Source organism: Syngnathus acus, chromosome 21, assembly GCF_901709675.1.
Source record: "Syngnathus acus chromosome 21, fSynAcu1.2, whole genome shotgun sequence".
NCBI lineage: Eukaryota > Metazoa > Chordata > Actinopteri > Syngnathiformes > Syngnathidae > Syngnathus > Syngnathus acus.
In genome coordinates this window covers 7,227,400-7,247,140 of record NC_051105.1, presented here as the reverse complement: position 1 = coordinate 7,247,140, position 19,741 = coordinate 7,227,400, and the positions used below count along the sequence as shown (strand labels likewise).

Below are 19,741 nucleotides of genomic sequence, written 5' to 3'. Positions count from 1 at the left end.
CATGACAAAAATACGGAACAGAATCTGGAAAGCTGTCTTATAAAGTCACATGTTATGATATACGGGAGAAATAACTCAAAGTAACACATTCTGTTTTTTGAGTGTGCCGCATAGTGCTGCTAATACAATTTCAAGAAGTGAATCATTCACTATGCAGCCTGCCAAAGAAGTGACACATTGCAATCGAGCCACATTGATCTGCTGCCTGCCCCTCGACGCATCCCCTGAATCCACATTGCACATCTGCACGCGTTTATATGTGCGTCGAGGGAAGAAAAAAAAAAGACTCAGAGCACAAAGCTGACAAAAAGCTGTTGTGTGTTTGTAACAACAAAACCATGTGTGCTCCTCGCACATAAACGTGATGATGATGGCATTCAATGAGGTCGGCGTAACCCATCGGGATCAAAAGGGTCTTCCATTAGACATTAATAAAGCCGGCGTGGCAATCATGAAATATTAAACCATATTGAACTAAAGAGTTACACTTTGGGATGTGCCGTTCACACTATAATAAATAAGAATCCGAGGCTCACTATACAATGCTGTATTACTGCAAATTTGTCACGGCTATCACGAATGATAGAGGAGCAATCCTCTCGTATTGATTATAATGCACTTTGGAATTATTATTTTGTGACTTCTTTCTACACCGTGCGGGCTAAGCAGTTTACAAATGAATGGATGGCTGAAATGTAATATTTCTCCAGGACAGCTTGGTCTCGCTCTGCTTCGGCCTCGCTTGGTCTGTCCTGCCCTTTGTTGCTTCTCCATTACAACAGGCACCAATCAATTGAGGCGGGATTAATTCAACCGTGCAAGCCTCCACTTACACAAAAATTTCACGAGTGGCGGGTCTTGGCAACCGGTTTTGCGTTGATTTAAAATGTGAATCGCAGTTGCATGATGTTGCAAAGTACAGTCCGTCAAACGCGTGGAAGAATTTTTGATATTTCCAAGGTCATTTTGTACTTGACAGAAGAATGGAGCAATTACGACAAAAATGAAAGGGCGATGAGTCATGAGGTTCTAAAACTTAGTATACATACCATGGCTCTAGTGGAACTCTGAGGAGATTTTTGTCACGCTTGACCTTGAGACAACATTGCGGGGTGACTCTCTTCCTGATTGGACCGTCAGCCACCCGCCTTCATTCTCATTTTGCTGGAGAGGTGACCTTGGACTTCTCGCTTCCAGCTGCTCCCGATGCCAGCCGGCCAGCCAGAGGATGGCACGCCTGCCGGGAACAGTGGCAGCTCTCGGGCCAAAAGGATCATCTTCTTGATGTCCATCAAGGCGCTGCCACCAGATACATTTTGTGAAATGAAACATCACATCTTAGGAGGAGGTTGCTCACATAAGGTGACAGAGGCACCTCAGCCTATTAGATTAGCGAGCGGCATCAAAGTGAGCCGCAGGAGCTCGGAAAAAGCCCTGAGCCACAGTAATAACCCAAATAAACAGTCTCCCATGTCTCTTTTTTTTCCGTCAAAATAGACTAAGTAAGATCAATAAAAAATCTTCTCATAACATTGTATTCAGTGTGTCACCTTTTCACTTGGCGTGAAGCTTTCTTTTGGAAATGTCAAACATTACCAGGCTGCAAAAGTAGTTATTGGCTTTAGCAGTATCAAAGTGCAGTAGATTTGAAATGCTATGAAGCAACAATTGCTTGGTGCTTTTACCTCTGGTCTAATGCTGCCTCCATGTGGTCAGTAAGGAAACTGTCACAGTGACTCTGACACCTACAAGAAAAAAAAAAAAAAATAGAATTTAATCAAATGCATCATTTCTATTCACGCTGGCTTCTTAATATAATGAGCAAATCTAGTCAAATGAATCCTCTTATTTGCAATAATCTTATATAAAGTCATTTACGGTGCGACACTATGATGATGTCAAACAAAGCATTTGAAAACGTGTAGGCTTTACCTGTAACAGCAACTCGGGGAGATTAAAAAGATGTAGCTAATTAAAACAAATGCAGTGAATACACACTTGGAGAATGTGGTGGATTGTGGATATGGTGTTTAATGCATGTAAAGAAAAATGTGTGATTAAAAACATTAGGTTTAATACATTTACAGTAGTTCCAGAAAAATTGCAGTGCAATTATTAACATAGAAAAAAAAAAAGGCTTTTAGTAGGCTTTCGACAAAATTCTTTGCAGTATCTTATGCGGGTGAATATCATTTCTTATGGCAAATTATGAACATATCTACGACTGTGTTTATATTCAGCATTTGAATCTGGCTGAAATTTAAGTTATTAAATAGAAAATACATTTATACATGTTTTAAAGGCTGAAATGCATTTGATTGTCAAGACTATTTAGAAAAGAAAACACGTGTCATATATAAATTGACGATTAATGCATGGACATTTATATATCTTAGCATCGCATATATACATAGTATATAGAACAATCAGTGAAACGATTTGAACTACCAGTGAGAATTTGCTACTAGCATCATCTCAGCGGCTGATTATGATGGGCCAAAAAAAAAAGTCTTCATGATTTTGTCACACCAGCGTTTCGGGCAGCGCATCTCCATTGTTTGTCGATAGGATCTGCCAAATATGGCCGTTCGCTTTACCGGAGGCCCGTTCAGGCGCAGTTCTAGTGCTTCCGCTCTGGGGTTGGCGAGGCAGAGTGATGGAGGGCGCGGAATGAGAGACACGCATCTCACCGAGAGGTTGAAACAAATAATCTCTTCCATCGGCAAGGATGGCATCGACGGGGCGTCTCGCCCTGTCTGCCAGGTCGTTCGAGCCGATGGCTCCGGATTGGCTGATGGGTGCTTGGTGTAATGAAGGTAATGGTTGCTTGGATCCCGTCTGGTCGCGAGGGCCGTCGCCGCTGCTGCCGCGAGCCGCCGGGAGGTGTGGCCTGACTCCCGAAGCATCCAATGAGGTTGTTGTCGGGCTGACGGGCAGCTTGTTGTTACCTTGGCGACCGCTCAGCCCCTCTGACGATCCAAATGACTTCCATTCAGACATGTCTCCGAGGGAGCCTGAGAGAAAACAGACGGACATTTGAAGGTTGCGTATTCCTTGCACTTTGTTGATTAACAAATGCAACACGAGTTATTTACGTGTCGTGCGACGTGAGAAAAGTAAAGCTTTGCGCAACATGTTTTTTTTTTTTAGGACTGTACACACATTTTGAGTTCTCGCTGTGTTTGTTAAATGAGCTGCGGTGCACTGCTTCGATGAAAACATATTACCATTGATGTCAAGGTCAATAACGTTCTTGCTGAAAAGTGGATGCCAGGTGTCCCAGAAGTGATCCTCCAAGGCCTCTTCTAAGCACACAGACAAAAGAGAGAGTGGGAATAATCACTGTGCTTAAGTGAAAAATAAATACTTTGAGTGGACCTCTAATTATTCTACACGAGAGTATAATTATAGTTTACTTCACAGCATGTTGGGACCAGAGTCATTTTAGATGATGCAATGCCATTCATCTCAGTTATAAAAACGCTGTCAGAGCCTCATGCTTTCACAAACACGCACACCTGAATTCGACTTTACCTGTGGTAAAGGTAGCTGGCGAGTTTCGAGACGCGCATTCGTTGCCGCTTTCCGAGAGCGTCTGGTCGTCCTCCAGGAGCAGGAGTCGATCGGATAGGACGGGGGAGCTGTTGTCGTAAGGGGACGCCTCGCCGCTGGACAGGGACTCATTGGATGAGCACCTCTCCATCAGGGAGGACTCGCGCACTGCCCTCAGGCTTGAATCACTAAACAAACAGACATTATATGTGATTGATTAGCTCATCATAAGAGACAATCTGAGCCTAGTCGATACCCACGAGTATCGAGTATCCTTCCGCCGCAGCAAGTAGTCCACAACATCAGGATCGGTTTCTAGGAGACTCAGCAGCACCTCATTCTGTAGCTCAGCAGGAACCTGACAGTGAGGGCAATATCGTTGTTATCATGTCATATAAATTGTTCACTTCAATGAGCAATTCATCAGTCGAGCAGACAAGACAATTGAGATAGCGTGTTATTGGTTTTAGACTAGCACTGTACACATCTTGTATTTCTTATTTTCACAAAATTCAACTTGACACCACGGAAGAGCCTCCGAGTCTTCACCGAAGTTCTACTTTGTATATCAGTGACCATAAAAGTACATTTGTAAAAACTTGTAAAGTTAATGTTTACATTTTATTAGGCGCCTGCGCTCCATTAAAAAATTCCACTGGCTTGATGGTAAACAGTTTATAGTAAGTGTGCCTTACCAGAAATAGAGAGTCACACGAATTGATCATGGTTTGGAGCACGCTGATGATGGCGTTGCTTTCCTCGGCACGGGCTAAACTCTGGACAGCAAACTCCTTGTCGGAGTTTTTTTGCTTGTGCAAGAGGTTGGGCCCCAGGATGGTGGCTAAATTTAACGAGGTCATCTTGTTTCCCGGTTTCTGAAAATATCCATGACAGGATTGCTACATCGTTATTAAGGATGATTATTGCACTATGAAACATAAACAGGCATCGTGAATAATAGTGTCTAATTGCTAGTTATGATCAATGACAAGGCAACTTCGACCTACTCTCTTAATACAAAACGTTTTCTCCATCCAGAAAGATTAATTAACCACAATCCTTAATTCACGCGCACATCTCCGTGTGACATCTTACGCTGAGGTTAATTACAAACAATGTAACAACTCGGCACCGCTCCGCCACTATTCATTTCCTTGTAATCAGTAGATGTGACGTTGACCTTCATTTAGGCTAACAAGCAGAAGCACAGATTTAAAGTAACATGATGATTAAAGGCGCACTCGCCTTCCCACAAGGTTCAGCAGGGCAATCAATTCAAAAAGGCATATGCCTTCATTAAGTGAAAAAAAAAAAAGTTATATTTGGAATGAGCGGATAATTTTTTTTTTTTGAAGAATCTGTTTCTTCACATACCGTATTCTCCGGACTATAAGGCGCACCTAAAAACCTAAAATTTTCTCAACAGTGCGCCTTATAGTCCGGTGCGCCTTATATATGGACCAAATTCCTAAATTTAAACTGGCCCGAAGCATTGTGTCATGAACTCAATCATAAGTGGCCCGCTGAAGACTATGAATCATGAATCAAAAAGACTATGGATCATTATTTTGTGATTATAAAGTAATTTGTTGCATCTGAAGTTGAAATAAAAGAGATAAAATGGAGAATGATTTGATTTGGATTAAAAATCTGACATGATGCATTAATGGTGCGCCTTATAGTCCGGTGCGCCTTATATAAGGACACAGTTTTAAAATGGGCCATTCATTGAAGGTGCGCCTTATAGTCCGGTGCGCCTTATAGTCCGGAAAATACGGTAAGTGAAAGAAGGGGTGTCTTGTGTACCTTGTGTCCCTCCTCGTCCAGCATGTCATCAGCATGCGCAGCCACGGCGGACAGCAAGGAGAGGAGGCGATGCAGCGTGTCACAGTTACAAGGAGGAAGCAAGAACATCAAGAGCTGGATGGCCTTCTGTTGCTCGGCCCGCTCCAACACTGTCGGTAGAAGAGAAGACGTCATTGACTGACATCTGCTATTGTTCACGCCTATTTGTGTTTGCGCCTCACACGTTGTGTTGATGAACGCCGTGTAGAGCTCCCGAGTCAATAGTGGGTCAGGCATGTCGCGGAGAAATTCTTTAAGCAAGGCCGCCACGTCGTGAACGCTGTGCTGCTCGTCCAAATGGAGCTCCCATCCCTGATCCAGCTCTTCACGCATCTGGAGGAAAGAAAACCAATTTATACATTGACGCTGCTGATGCAGTGGTAGCTAATTACTGACTTCTTACCTGCCTCACCCTTTTCTTGGAACTTCCCACACGGAAGATTCCCACAGTCTGTAAACCTACGTGGAGATGATAGTATTCTCAGACATGAATCATGAGCATAAATTTGTGAAAAAAAAATACAACTTTAAGTAATGACCCCATGATTCTGGGGAACTTGTTTCACAATACGAGTACCGTGGTTTTCCAGGTGCTGGCAGCAGAGTTCCACCACTTTGGGCACTTGGGGGTACAAGGGGTTTAGGCTCAGTTTTTTGTCGTGCCTCTTCTTCCTGTTTTTGCTCGTCGTCTCCACTGGCAGAGACAACTGGAGGGCCTCCAAGAGCTGCGACTGGTTATCGTCCAGGTCGGTGATGCAGTCCACTGACACGCCGCCCTTTAAAAGTGGATGGGTGACAAACACTTTTTTTTAATAAATAATATGAGACTAGAGGCTGCTATTTGAGGTCATACTGGATGACTGTGAGCTTTGATCGTACCCTCCTGCACGTCCTCGGAGCCGGGTCAGCCGCTCGAGCAAACGGCGACATATTGGGACTTTCTGAATTGGAGCTGAGGGATGAGTTGCTGCTCGACAGATCCTTGTTGGCCCTCTTGAAGGTGGAGGTGAAGTGGAGGAAGGACAGCACTAATTCGGTGGGGTCGCAGTGCTGCTCCTGCGGCGCGTCGTGGCGCTGCTTTTGCGTGCGGTCGTTGCAGATGACCTGCGCCAACGGGATGCTGAAGGCTTGCGGTGTTGCCTCTGCGGGACAGACAGGACCTTAGCTTTTCATTGGATCATTTTTATTATTCCTCAATTAAATATATATACATTTTTTAATAACGCTGATTGGTACCAATCAATCACCAAAAGCACTACTTTATAGATTTTGAAAATTTGGTGACAAAAAAAACATTTATTTTAGTTTAACCCAAAAAAGGAAAACCTTGATCCAGGAATGTAAAAATAAAAATAAAAATAGATAAATGATGTTCGTTAGTGCAACATTTTTGTTCATTTCGAAGTGGGGCTAATCCTTTAGATTGTATTAAGTCTTGACATTACAAAGTGTATTAAACAAGGCTGGGCCGAGGTTGGCACACATTCAAAATTCAGTTTGAGAGCACTTAGGGCTTTTGTAAACAAAGGGTAAAAAAGGAAGAGGCGGGCGTGGCTTTATACTGCAACCAATGAGCCGCCATTTCAGACTATTTTCGTTTATCTTTCATGAACTTGAGTACATTTGGTGAGATTCTTTTCAAGTGTCAGAGGCTGAGTATGGTTAAGTGGAAGGGTGGAGGAGGGGCTTCAGTAAATGACATTCCTCAGTGGGGAACATGCTTCAACGTCATGATGTAATAAAAATAAAAATAACTACTGTAGTTGGGATATAACTGCACTTTGACTCAGCAAACTTTGAGATCTATGGAAACCCAACTCATTCACTGCCATTGACGGCTATAGACGTCTAAGATCCATTCAGGGCCCAATCGGGTATCTTAACCTTAACCTTGCTTCACAAAAGCCTGAGTGAGAGAGGTGAATAATCTTATAGCAGATCAGTGGCGAGATGTTGTGCAACACTGCCACATAAGCCTTTTGCCAATTGGCACCGACTCAAGAGCATGGAGGAATCAAGTGTCAAGGGTACAAAAGTGGTACCTGTGAGGGTGTACCTAAAAAAGCACTTAACACATTACCTCTGTCTTTACTCTTCTCCTTGGAAAGTGAATCCAGCTTACGCCTGAGCGACTTTTTGTATTTGTGGCCATCTAAAAAAGAAGTGTCAGTTGCTTTAACAGACAAAACAACAAGTGTAACAGTAATAGAAATATACATTTAGGAATGGTGACTTGGCAGCCCAAGTTCCGATCGCAAAGGAGTCGCCTGAAGGCAACGTCCTGCAGACGAACTCTCTCCAGCTCGGAGAGGCTTTGCAGCGGGACGGGCTTCAGACCCACGGAGCGTCCCGACACGCTGTTCCATGTGAAGTTTCCCTGAGGACACACGCGTGCAGAAATTAAAAGACACTAAAAGGAAGTGAAATTAATTTCCCGAAGACTCAATTATACCATTTGTACGGGGATAATTTTAGCTTAACTGGATGCCGGCATAGTAGAGTGGCGTGACAGCACTTTGTTCTCCAATAGACGATGTGTAGCTGGGGGCCGAGCCTTTACTAATGATGTTAATTAATCCACTGGAGCAATATCATAGTTGAATATGGCCCTAAGTATTGGGACACCAAGCAATTACAAGTCAGTGGCCCTAATTCAGCCAGTAAAGCAGAAACTGAGGGATAGCACTTGTAAATATGAAATGGCGGAAAATGCTAAATGCCACATAACTCATTCATAGACGTCAAAAATCCATATTAACTGGGTCGGCAGTGAATGAGTTCAAGAACCAAGTAAACATGATCGTCTTTTATCTGAAAATCCTTTAAAAGAAAACTACAATTCAACAACCTCAATATTTCATTTGGTGTATAAAAGGCAAAATCATAACACATTTGTCATTGAATTTTTTTTATCGCAACCAGCACTTGCTTAACCTTCAAGAATTCTTCACGCGCTAAATTCTAATTACCTATCACACACTATGAAAAGCTTGAAAAGGATGTGACTGACCATGAACGTGACGACGGTATTAATCATTTCCCTGCGTCACACACCAGAGACTGATATCTTATGCAAACTGAGATGTGTTCACGGAAGCACACACACCTCCTAAAAAAAAAACACATTCAAAGTCATGAGCACAATTAACGCTTAAAAAGGCAAACGTTGTGATTCGGCGCTCACGACAACTCCAATAATCTGATGCGCAATCCAGAAACTTGTCGAGCATCACCGTGCGCCGCAGATTACAGACGCCTCGATCCATCCGGCGCGAGTCAAGATAATCATATGAGCCGTGTTCCAAAGAGGCTTAGCTGCTCATTATCAGGATAAGGCTTACATTAAAGTGGCTGGCTTCCATTAAATGAGAATTAGGTTCACGCTACAGTAGCGGGGGATCGACAACATAACCTGCTGGGAATACGATCATGACACAGTTGCCAAAGATTCTACAACAATCGCATTCAACCACAGATTTGTTTTTTACATATTTATTTGTGTTCCTACATGTGAGGGTATGACAACGAGTATACAGTAAAAACTAGTACCAACCAATTTTTTGTTCCAAACAATGCTGGTTCCGATATCAGCAGAATAAAATTCCAATAACCGATTAATTGTTAAATGAACACTTCCCCCAGTCAAATTGTATTGGATCTCATTAGATTGTTCACGTCTGTCTAATGTTTTGGCAGACGAGTGTTGCACAAGTCCCTTCTGTGACTCAATTTGACATCAGAGTTCCCGCATGGAAGTACCTGTGATGCAATAGCAAGAAAGTTTCCCACAGGTGCTCATCTATTTTTTTTATTTTTATTCAAGCTCAATAACGTCTTGAAGATTCGACTTCTCGATGAACTCCTACTTTGAAACGTTGAAGTCGACCTCTACACCTTAATTACACAAAACTTAGGTGGAATTATTTTATGAGCAGATAACGTGTGATTAATGTGACAGGGAAGCTTATTTTTCTGCCCGCAAACCAAATTATTTTACCATCAGTGAGGCACAATTGAACCCGCACTGCCTGGAGTCAGGCACAAATTCAGGCAAGTGCACCACTACACAATCAGTGACGCACATTAGAAAAACAAAATGACATGTCTGTCCTGTTATCAGTCAGTCAACCCCTGGCACTACCTCAAATCTTGTCATGAAAACACAACATAAATCGTCAGTCAAAAGGGTTAACTCGATATACAATATGGAGGAAAAAGTCAGATGACTTGACCGTATCATATTTGAGGGGGTGCGGGGATGGGACGCCATCAATCCATCGAAACGAGAATAAGTAAATTTCTTTGTTTGCCTGTTCATGTTGAAAAACATCCGTTTAAGGCTACAAACTGTGCACAATGGACTACTTTGTGCAGCGACGTAAGATGTCAACACGTGGCACAAGAAGGCATGCTAAGCACTTACGTTTTGGACTATTTTATATTTATGGCCTAAAAACATTTCTCACACCATGTACGATGCTTGGCCTCCATTATTTGGGGTTGTAGTTTTTGATTGGTCGTCGAGTCAGGCATGTTCTCAGCGTTGGGGATGGCCACAGAATTTGAGAGCAGAGAGTACGGCTTGATTTTTCACGAGGCCTCATTTTATGTTCTTACCATAGATAATTTTACTCCCTCAACTTTGTCATGGTTGGTAACAACACTCTTCTCTGTGGTGTGTGAAGTTTAGAATACATATTTATGTTTTTTGGACATGGGACGTTAAGGCTAGTTGGATTTTTCTCTTTGGACATTTGCTTTGCAAGCCAAAATAAAACACTCATGACAGCTTGACTCCTTCCAACTCTCATGACTGATGAGTTTAAACACATTGATCTGCGTTTTCACTGAGACGTTGTCGTGACAGCAACGGTGTTTGTATTCCAGTTGACCACTAAGCTGCTGCACCTTTCCTTACCTAGAAGACAGCACTTGAACCCAATTAAAAGGCTTTGTTGAGATGCAAAGCTTGTGTTGGCCTTTTCTTGGAACACAATGACAGGAAAGCTTGGAGGTAGTTCATACAATATGGAAAGATTGAAACATGCGATAATACACAAGAAACGCGCTTGGCCCCATTCAGTGGTGAGTGGGTCCCTGTGCTCAGGAAGCCATTCAATGGAACTTGACTTGATTTCCTTTTCCCCGCATAAAAACATAAAAATTTGCAGTGGCTTTAATTATTCCGCCAAAATAATATTAGGATTAAATAGGTGATTTTTTTTTTTTAAAGAAAAGCAGCAATTTCCTCAAATAATATTATTCACTAGGGAGCTCAGTAACACAATGTAGTATCGCATTAAGATCATCTGAAGAAAATTAAACATGTACACTGACATCACATATTGAAAAGTGCATGGAGGAAAAAAAGGTTTGCAAGCGCAAATTTGATAAGACAATGGGAATCACACTTACGTGAAAGGTAACGCTTCGCTTCAAACGAGGTTCACCCATTTCGAACACTCAAACGTGCAACGATTGCAAGAAACATTCCCAAATTGCTTGATCCTCAACTAAATTGCCCGGGAGAATAAGTAGCAGAGTCTTCATGTTCGCAGACATGGTCCAAACTCTTGACAGGAGCGGAAAGCGTGGCGCGTTCACTGACCAATTTGAGAGCTCCATCGCGGAAGTACTTTATCAAAAGAGCGATAATAATAATCTAAATGGAGACGAAGGCGTTATAGAGCTCGGTGTTTTATTACATAAGAGAACTTTACGTCACGATTAAATTTTATCTTGCGAACGTGTTTATGATTTTACGTCGTTCGGGTGAACTTTACACCGTGCACTGTGAACTTTACGCCAGATTGACGGGGACGCAAACGCATCAATTCCTATGAGCCTCCACTAACGTTGCTATGGTGAAGTACACAACGTTAACATAACATTAATTAAATTAATATTAATAAATAAAATAAATATTAATAAATACAATTAAATGCACACATCTTTTATCAAAAAAATGGCTATGTTTTAACGAAACATTATCTTCTATAAATTAAAAAAAAAAAGCCTGAGCGGGTACTTGAGTGTATATAGTGTATGATTATTTTTTTTTGTCCCCCACATTCACTACAACTATACATCCCTACTATATTTACAATAACTGTGCACCCCTTTGTAAGGGGAGCCATTTGATCTCAGTCAGAGAGCAAAATGTAAGAGTACAGTGAAATCCTAATAAATCCATGACAGGTGAGGTAATACACCTCACCTACTGTCAGGTTAACCCTGTTATGCCCTTACTTTCCAAGCAGACACTTTGATCAGGATATGGTTCCTCACTGTCACTTTAATGGCCTGTGACTTGACACGCTGCAGATAATAAGATCTCGGGAACAAACGTGAGATTTGAATGAACTGATTATGACCTCTGTGCTTACATGCATCCGTCCAGCCGGCAGCTCTTCTGACTGAGGAGTAGTTGCCATAGCGATGCAGAGGCTTAATTCCATGCCATGCAAAAAAAGGGCACTGTGCTGTGGGAAGAAATATGGGCCCGTAGGAAAGCAAAGCCACGGATCAAGACGTGCCGGCTCACTATTTGACGGTATTTATGTAAACCAGATGACTCGTCTTTGTTCTAACGTTCACTCAGGCTACTGAACCCCCCACCACCACCACCTAGTGAGCACAAGACCGTTTAGTATTAACATGCGTGCAATGTTCTTTTTTTAGTTCAAGAAAAGGAGTTGTTTGAAAAATCTTCCCATAAAAATTAAATGATTCAGTTCCGGAGTCAGTTATCCTAATCATCATCTTTCAGAAGGGTACCGGCCATCTTTTAAGTAACATAACTTCATTTTCCATAGCGCTCGTCCTTACTAAGGTCACGGGGTGAGCTGGAATGTTTCCAAGCTGACTTTGGGACAGAGGCGGGTCACACCCTGGACTGGTCGCCAGACACTCATAGGGACAAACAAGCATTCGCATCCACATTCACACCAACTTTAGAGTTTGAAATGAAGCTTGCGTTCTAGGTCTATTTTCTTCTATTCTCATTCTGAGGCGTGTCTTTCTTTTTGAGAATACATGTGGCAAAAAGCCCAAAGAAAAAAATAAATGCAGAGTTGATCTTTTGCTCTTTTGCTAGGCTCTCATGAGGTATGCTGAGATCTCACGCGCTGTCACCCATTGCAGTCTCCGTTTCGGAATGAGCATTGTGGGAAAGTCACCAAAAAGTTTGACATGCTAAGTCAGCTGCGCTCATTTTTTTAAAAACTTTGTGCGCAGCATGGTGTGCTAGTGGTTAGCGTGTCTGCCTCTAAGTTCTGAAGTTCAAATCCCGGTGTGGAGTGTGGATGTTCTCCCTGTGCTTGCGTGCGTTTTCTAGGTACTAGGGATTCTAAAAATGTGCATCTTGATTAATTGAAGACTCTAAATTGTGTGTGTGAACGTTTGTTTGTCTTGGAATTGTCTGGCAACGAGTCAGTCCGGCGTGCCTTCCCCATGGATAGGCTCGAACTTAACCCTTATGAAGCGAAATAGAAAACAAGGTGAAAAGCAAAGCGTCATTGAAGACGTGTCAAAGTTATTTTCTGTAGTATTAATCCATTTCATCAGAATTACATAAGCGCTCCGACGCTCTCGCTGACGATTATAAGATGGTCCAGATATCTGGTTTTCATTACAAGCCTATTTATAATGTCAAGGTTCCATTGCACAAAATAAACAGTGTTACCATGAGGACTGGCCGTACAGAACAAACAGTCTTAAATTATACGCGCGTTACTGCCACAGCAGATTTAGCACTAATGAAAAGAGGCGCTTGCAGCCATCGCCCTGGATCATAAATCAAAGTATGTTTTTTTTTTTCATTTTTGTTTTGGAGAAAAAAATTACAGGGTAAGAAAAGGCGATTTATTTTTCTGATACTATAACATCATTGGACTTAACTTTGAACATAAGTTGTTTGTTGCTAATTAATGTGGAGAACTCCCTTCCTTTTTGTGTGTGTGTGTACAAACAAAAAGGCCCATCAAAGGGTTAACCTTTTTTTTGGGTCCCAAATTATTCCAACATGAGAAGGCCATTTTGAGTCGCATCCAGCGAAATAGTTGCAAAATGTGTCAGCGTATTTCCATGCTGTCACACCCCTTTTTGACAAACACTCACACACATGGTTTGAATCCGCATTTGCTGACGTAAGCGAGGTCTGCTCGATTGTGAAAATGCAGCAATGTCGCAATGCCTGCAAATTCCAACTTTTGTTTTCATGGAACGTGCATCGTTTTCTAAACTTTCATTCACTATTGAGAGTTATTACTATCTGCATATATTGATTATTCTTGTATTTTTTTTAAATGATCACCATATTTATTGATACGATATGCTGACTATTTTTGCTGCTGTTCATATTCACTCCTGTTTAGTCTCCATTAATTTGAGTTGATACTCCACTGCTGAGTTTAAATTCATGGCATTAATTTTATATAGCGTCGGACATAGTTTTAGAAAATAAGGGGGAAAAAAAAAAATTTAAACACACATTGGTATTTGTTTTTAGCAATATTGCAACAAACAATCTCAAGCAAGCTAGAGGAAAAATAAAATACAAATACCAATGTATGTTCTAAAAAAAAAAAAAGATTCAGGTGAAATGTTTGTTTTCACTCCACTGCTGATAGTTAGTATTGTTGCTGTTTCTCTAATTCTCATGCGCTTTTATAGAGATTATTCATCAATACATGTTTAGGTTTGTTTAAAAATATTTGTATTCTTGTTCCTGCTCGCTTCAATATGTGTATCAAACTCTTCATTCCCTTCCATGAATTTGCATGTAAAGTTGCTCCATACACCGCTGCTTTCATTCTCTTTGCCTAGTGTCAACACATAAGTACAGAAATTCTCTTGCGCTATTATCCACTCTGCCGCTGTAATACCCCAATTTAACTCATGTTTAACTATCCAATAAAACCCCAATTGTATTTTACTCCTCCTCTCTTAAGATTACAAAAAGCTGTGCTCCCTGGGGGACTTTCCATCATGACTGGAATTTGCAATCAGTCATTCTTTTTCAACCTGTTTTTCATAAGCACAACATGAGCAGAAACAAAATTCCATCAGTATAACAAAAAAAAGTGAAATGTTATTACTTGAGTGATGTGTCTGACCTGGTAGGACGTGCTCTCAGTTCCATAGTGCCTCATCAGTGCCGGGTCCAAGCTCCTGGTCTGCCTCAGTCCACGTTTGGAGATGGTCCTGGGACTGAGGGAGCAGGAGAAAACGCTGCTTAGGAGTCCCTGAGCGGCCATGTTGGTCTTAAACAATCACCAGGGCAGCAAGAGTACACAAGACGTAGGCTTCATCCCGCGGCCACAAGTCCAAACGGAGCCCGAAGAGTGGATCTACAACTCATCACCCTGCATGGGATTATGAAAGAGTCCCCCTCCTCTTCACATGCACTCACACACACACACCCAGAGTCTGACTCAGGACCTGAGGCGGAACTTTTTCCCCCCCCCTTAAAGATTTGCAGATAAACAAAACTCATCCATCATTTCATCCCAGTTACTTCCCCTGACAAAATGCAATGACAAATTGCAAAGGCTGGCACCAGCGACGACACGAGTATTCCGAATACTTCCTTACTGTGTGTGTACTATTGATCAGTTGTCCTTATACAGTAGTGCAGTGGTTTTCAAAGTTTTGACGCCAAGTGTCACCTTGGAAAAATACTTTGCTCTCCAACTTACCAGCATCGTGACTAATACGAAACTACAGTGGCATAGTAGGCCTAAGTGTTCATCAAAAACGAGACGGAGGTTTTTAAAGATAAAATGCAAAAAGTGAGTTGTACAAAGTAGTTCGGCAGTGAAAATTTACAAGCTCGACAATTGGGGACTTTTGCACATATTTTGGGGGAGCAATACGCACAAAACGAAGAATTCAAAACGTCAGTTCAACAAGCATAAAATGATTAGCATCTTAGCATTAGTTAGGTCTTCTCCTGTTTTTTATTTTGTTTTGTGGTTTTTCACATAAAATGTGAGAAAATAAAGACGGTATGCTCCTTTCCTTGTTATCAACAGATGAGATTTTGGTTGTTTTTATCTTTTTCAGTGGTTAACTTCTTATTACACTAAAGTGGGCATTCATATTATTAAGTGAAGAATAAAAAGCTTTTTCTGGCTGATGGTGCACAAAGAAAATTTAGGGGTTGACCTTCCCTTTAAGTATCGGTGGCTGGTATCGGCAGCCACCAGGGGACCCGATACCTTAAAATAGAGTGCGATACCGATACCTGGTATCGGGACTTTCTAATCTCAATTTTTTTCCTCTAGGAAAGTTGGTTCCAAATGCAAGGCTCAGATTGGGGTCTTTCTGTTTATTTAAATTATAAACAGTCTTTCATGAAACGAACCCGATGGTTTTCTAAGTGGCCCACTTCATCAGCCGTACTGTATGTGGATTTCTCGGGTTGACTTTCTCCTAATTAGGCCTCAACTTGCCTTGAGTGTTATTAGCCACTCAGCATGACAGGAATGTTAGACAGACTTCCACTGGTATACATTCCCACTCCTCTTTGGGCTGCGCTGCATTTCTTTTTTTCCTCCTCTCCCCCCACAGTCCCTGTAGTTTGTAGGGCGCTCCAGATCCCTGGCATGCGGTGCCCAGGGAACACGGTCTTCCTGTGGGAGCCTCGGGGAAAGGACCTGTGTGATAACGTGACATGTGAACCGGCGCTGTAAGGCCTCGATAAGCGTCCATCAGATACGCGGGTCCACCAAACAGACAGGGGAAGTGGCGATAAGAGGTCGGCGGCTTTGTGTTTGATCCACTTATTTGGCGGTGGCCATGTTGAGGACGATTCTCACTGCACTTCCTACTGTGGCACTTATCAAGTGGGATAAGTGCAGATTTGACTGCTGCTATTAGGAATGCAAAGAAAGGACATTTTTTACAAAACAAAATCATCCATTTAATGACCAGATTAATATAATGCCATTTTCTGCTTTTAATTATAGTTGGACTGCAATATTATGAAGGATAATGTGGCATTTTTGGCAGCCAGCTTTTTCTGTACGTAGGAGGCTGTCTCCTTCCTCTCGTTTATTTTTTTTTTAACTTGGCAACTACAAATGCCAAAGATTAAGCAGTAGAAGAAAAATGAAAACAACTTGACTATGTTTTTATAGTTGTTCATAATAAGGTTGTTTTGTCTGGGTGATTGTGTTTGACATGCTCTTGAGAATTCTTGTTCTTTTTTTATGAGTCATCGCCTTTCTTTTAAAACTGGTTTAAAGAGTTACGACCACAAGATGGCGCTAATACACTATCGTGAAAGTCAATACAGTCAGTACATTAATTGGGTAGTGCAGTCAAAAAGATGATATTCATGCACTTTTGAAAGTTATTTAAAGGGGAAATGACTTCTATTAAAGTGGGTCATGGGAAAATATGAGACCAGTTGAGGAACACTTGCGCAGTTCCAGTAAGTAAAAGCAGAAGATTGATAACAGAAATTATAAAGTTAACCAGTTGCTCTTTCAAGAAAATCTCCCTAAAAATAAATATCCAATCTTTGTTCAAATTGGTTGTAGGTGACCACATTTGAGCTTGCAGTGTTAGCTGTTGGCCACTTGGTTGCGCTCAGGAGCTAAACACAGATTTGAGTGGAGCAGCCAAGCATGGCATCAAAGTGCTATGAACCACTACTAACAAGCAAAATGTCCTCACAAAGCACCGGACAAAGAATAGAAGCCAACGACTAGCGAAATGTTGCATTTGCATCCATTTTTGACCTTCTCAAAAATATCCACACAACCCAATGCGTCATCACTGACATTGACGCCGCATTTCCAGCAGATGGAACTGTTTGGGCTCCAGAAAGAATCGTGATGTCCTTGAGCAGTTCTAACTAAAAACGATGCATTAGCGTATTCCGTTGAGTGCATCTATTTGACATCATTTCTTCTCCTGCCATCTCTTCGAATTGCACACGTCCAGTAATGGGTCTGAGTAATGGAGGGAGGAAAATGCAATCTCGTTGTCAGACAAACACTTGATTAAACCACTTTTGCAGCAGCAGCAGCGTATGCGTCGGTGCTGTGCCGTCTTGCGTTTCTCGCAGCTTCAAACGCGAGCTGCCGCAAAGTATTGATTTCTCGTTTTTCTCCATATCCCCTTGCTGTTGATAGAATTTACTCCGGGCTATCAATGCTTCAAGGAGGCCTCTACCTCTACCCCTCCCTGTGCACACCAAGCAACACAACAGAAAGCGGTTTGCCTTCTTGTTGTTAGTATCTGGAAGAGCGAGGAGACATGGATGTTAATGGGGATGCAAATGAGCAAAGTGGCATGGTGGACGACAAACTGGAGATGCAGAGGTACGCTGGATGATTCATATTAGGGGGTCAGATTATAGTCTATCTTGTAAAATATGCCAAATCAAAATAGAATGAGTAAAATGGTTGATATGGTAGTTCATAACATGTCCCATCCATACATATTGTCCTTTTCACAATGCCTGTTGTGACCGTAGATCTATTTGCGGGATGCCATGTCGCGATATGAAAGTTGCCGAAATCTCCCGTTTCACTGGGCTTGGTGTCAAACGCCAATAAATAATGACTCGGGTGTGCCAATTTTGTTTTAAAAAAGAGGCTAGTGTGTGGAAACTGACCTATTTTGTTGATATTCATCGACTGATTAACGACGACTTTCCCTTTTGATCAACAAAAAGTTACCCTGCATATGGTCATGCTAATAACGATTCAAATCCGTGACATTAGAAATGAAGCTAGACCGGCAGGCTCCGAGCCCGGCCCGAAGCGGCGCGCGGAATTCGAGCGTTGGCCCGATGACCTTCGCGAGCTTCACGCGGGCACATTGATTTTTTTCTCCCACATTTCAGCTAATGGCTGGATGCTGTGAATCCTATCTTCCTAGGGGGCAGCAGCAAGGGGGAGGGGCTTGTGCAGCCTTGCTGACACCGATTCGAGGAACGTGATATCCTGTGATCTCATTGACGAAAAATGACCGACTCCTGTGCACTTCCTGTCTACGGATCGAGCAGCGTATCCCGGGGTCGTTTTAATGCCACTTAGGCATAGTCGGTGTACAAAAAAAATTATCAAGATGGATGAGATTGTATAAGATCGTCCCCAACTTAATGCTAGCCTTTGATTTAAAGTGCAAGCACTGTAAGTCATTGTTCCTGGCTGTTTATTGATTATTGACTAATTAGCGATGATTAATGACCTATTTGGCATTCTGGTTTGTTTGCAAAAAAAAAAAAAAGCGGAGGATACCGGTGCAGTCGCCAAACAATGCAAATCACATCCCAGCTTTTCCAAACTCCACCGCAAGCTTTTAGTGAGGGCCAATCAGAAACACTTTGTTTATGAGCTACAGTTTTTCTTGCAATGTGCTTTGAGCCACTCTCATCATTTTATGCAAATCGGTGCATCTGCTGCTCGCTGTGCATCATAAAATAATAAGAGTGAAAAAGTAAAAGTCTCTTAGCTGCGCAAATCTTTGCTGATGGGCTAAAAATACATTTGTGTAGCACTTCACCCTCCAACGACACACAATTGGAATTAATTGCGCTGTCATGCATTCTTAAACCATCTTACTGAATTTGAATAGAGGAACCTTCACAATACACAAAAAGCCCAAAAAATAATAAAAAATAAAAAAAAAGCAAAACACACTTAAGCAGCGCTTGAATGTACTGAAATCTCTGAAGATTACTTCCATTGAATTTCATAACGAGGCTATCCTTCAAGACATTTGAGAATTTTGCCAAGAGGGCTTGCAGCATGACATTGTCGTGACAAAAAAAAAAAAAAAAGAGCCGGCAGCCACCGGTACAAAACGAGCAGCACGGGCCTCATTATCCTCATCTTCAATTGTCGCCTTCATGACCCAGAGACAACATGCTAAATGTGGTTCTTAGTCATTTACGATTGGCACGAGTACGAGTACGCAGCCTCTGTTCTTTCTCCAAATGCTGTGACCTGCGTGTCACAGAAAAGCAGGCCACTGATGCAGTGTGTTGTGGCCCTGGGGCGGGAGTCGGCCCCCCGTGATTGGATGGATTCATGTGCTGGATTTTGCTCCCAGGAAAATCTCTGCTTTTGTCTGCTTTACACGTTGACCATATGCTTACGCAAGGCTACTGCGTAGATAACACGGGAACTGTGAAAACGGTTGGAATGTAATCATATTTGATACGAGCAAGGTGTTTATTCTTCCAATATTAGGAATTTATTCTCCGAACATTATGATTTTCTTATTGTGATTGCATCTTTTCTATCATCACAAGTTGATTGATATTCTACTTCCGGAAAATTAAAGATTTTTTTTTGTACAATCTTACGTTTGTTATTCTATTTTG

At 41.9% G+C, this 19,741-nt stretch overlaps 1 protein-coding gene across 4 annotated transcripts in view; it reads right to left on the bottom strand.

Annotated features, from left to right (window-relative positions):
• Positions 1-2,011: 2,011 nt before the first annotated feature.
• The window catches only part of LOC119115042 (rho GTPase-activating protein 6-like), a 64,703-nt gene continuing 46,973 nt past the window's right edge, over positions 2,012-19,741 (bottom strand). For 2 of the 4 annotated variants that reach the window (XM_037239188.1, XM_037239189.1), the window contains exons 4-16: positions 14,514-14,607; positions 7,615-7,774; positions 7,478-7,549; positions 6,277-6,539; positions 5,975-6,173; positions 5,801-5,856; positions 5,580-5,730; positions 5,359-5,507; positions 4,248-4,427; positions 3,813-3,910; positions 3,535-3,740; positions 3,228-3,305; positions 2,012-3,014 (exon numbers count right to left, since the gene is read on the bottom strand). In XM_037239188.1, coding sequence (XP_037095083.1) covers positions 2,524-3,014; positions 3,228-3,305; positions 3,535-3,740; positions 3,813-3,910; positions 4,248-4,427; positions 5,359-5,507; positions 5,580-5,730; positions 5,801-5,856; positions 5,975-6,173; positions 6,277-6,539; positions 7,478-7,549; positions 7,615-7,774; positions 14,514-14,549 — 2,139 coding nt within the window. In that variant the 5' untranslated portion in view covers positions 14,550-14,607 and the 3' untranslated portion in view covers positions 2,012-2,523. Of the gene's footprint in view, positions 3,015-3,227; positions 3,306-3,534; positions 3,741-3,812; positions 3,911-4,247; positions 4,428-5,358; positions 5,508-5,579; positions 5,731-5,800; positions 5,857-5,974; positions 6,174-6,276; positions 6,540-7,477; positions 7,550-7,614; positions 7,775-10,812; positions 11,206-14,513; positions 14,781-19,741 lie in introns of those variants that run through there. The other 2 variants (XM_037239186.1, XM_037239187.1) reach the window with 2 other exon arrangements.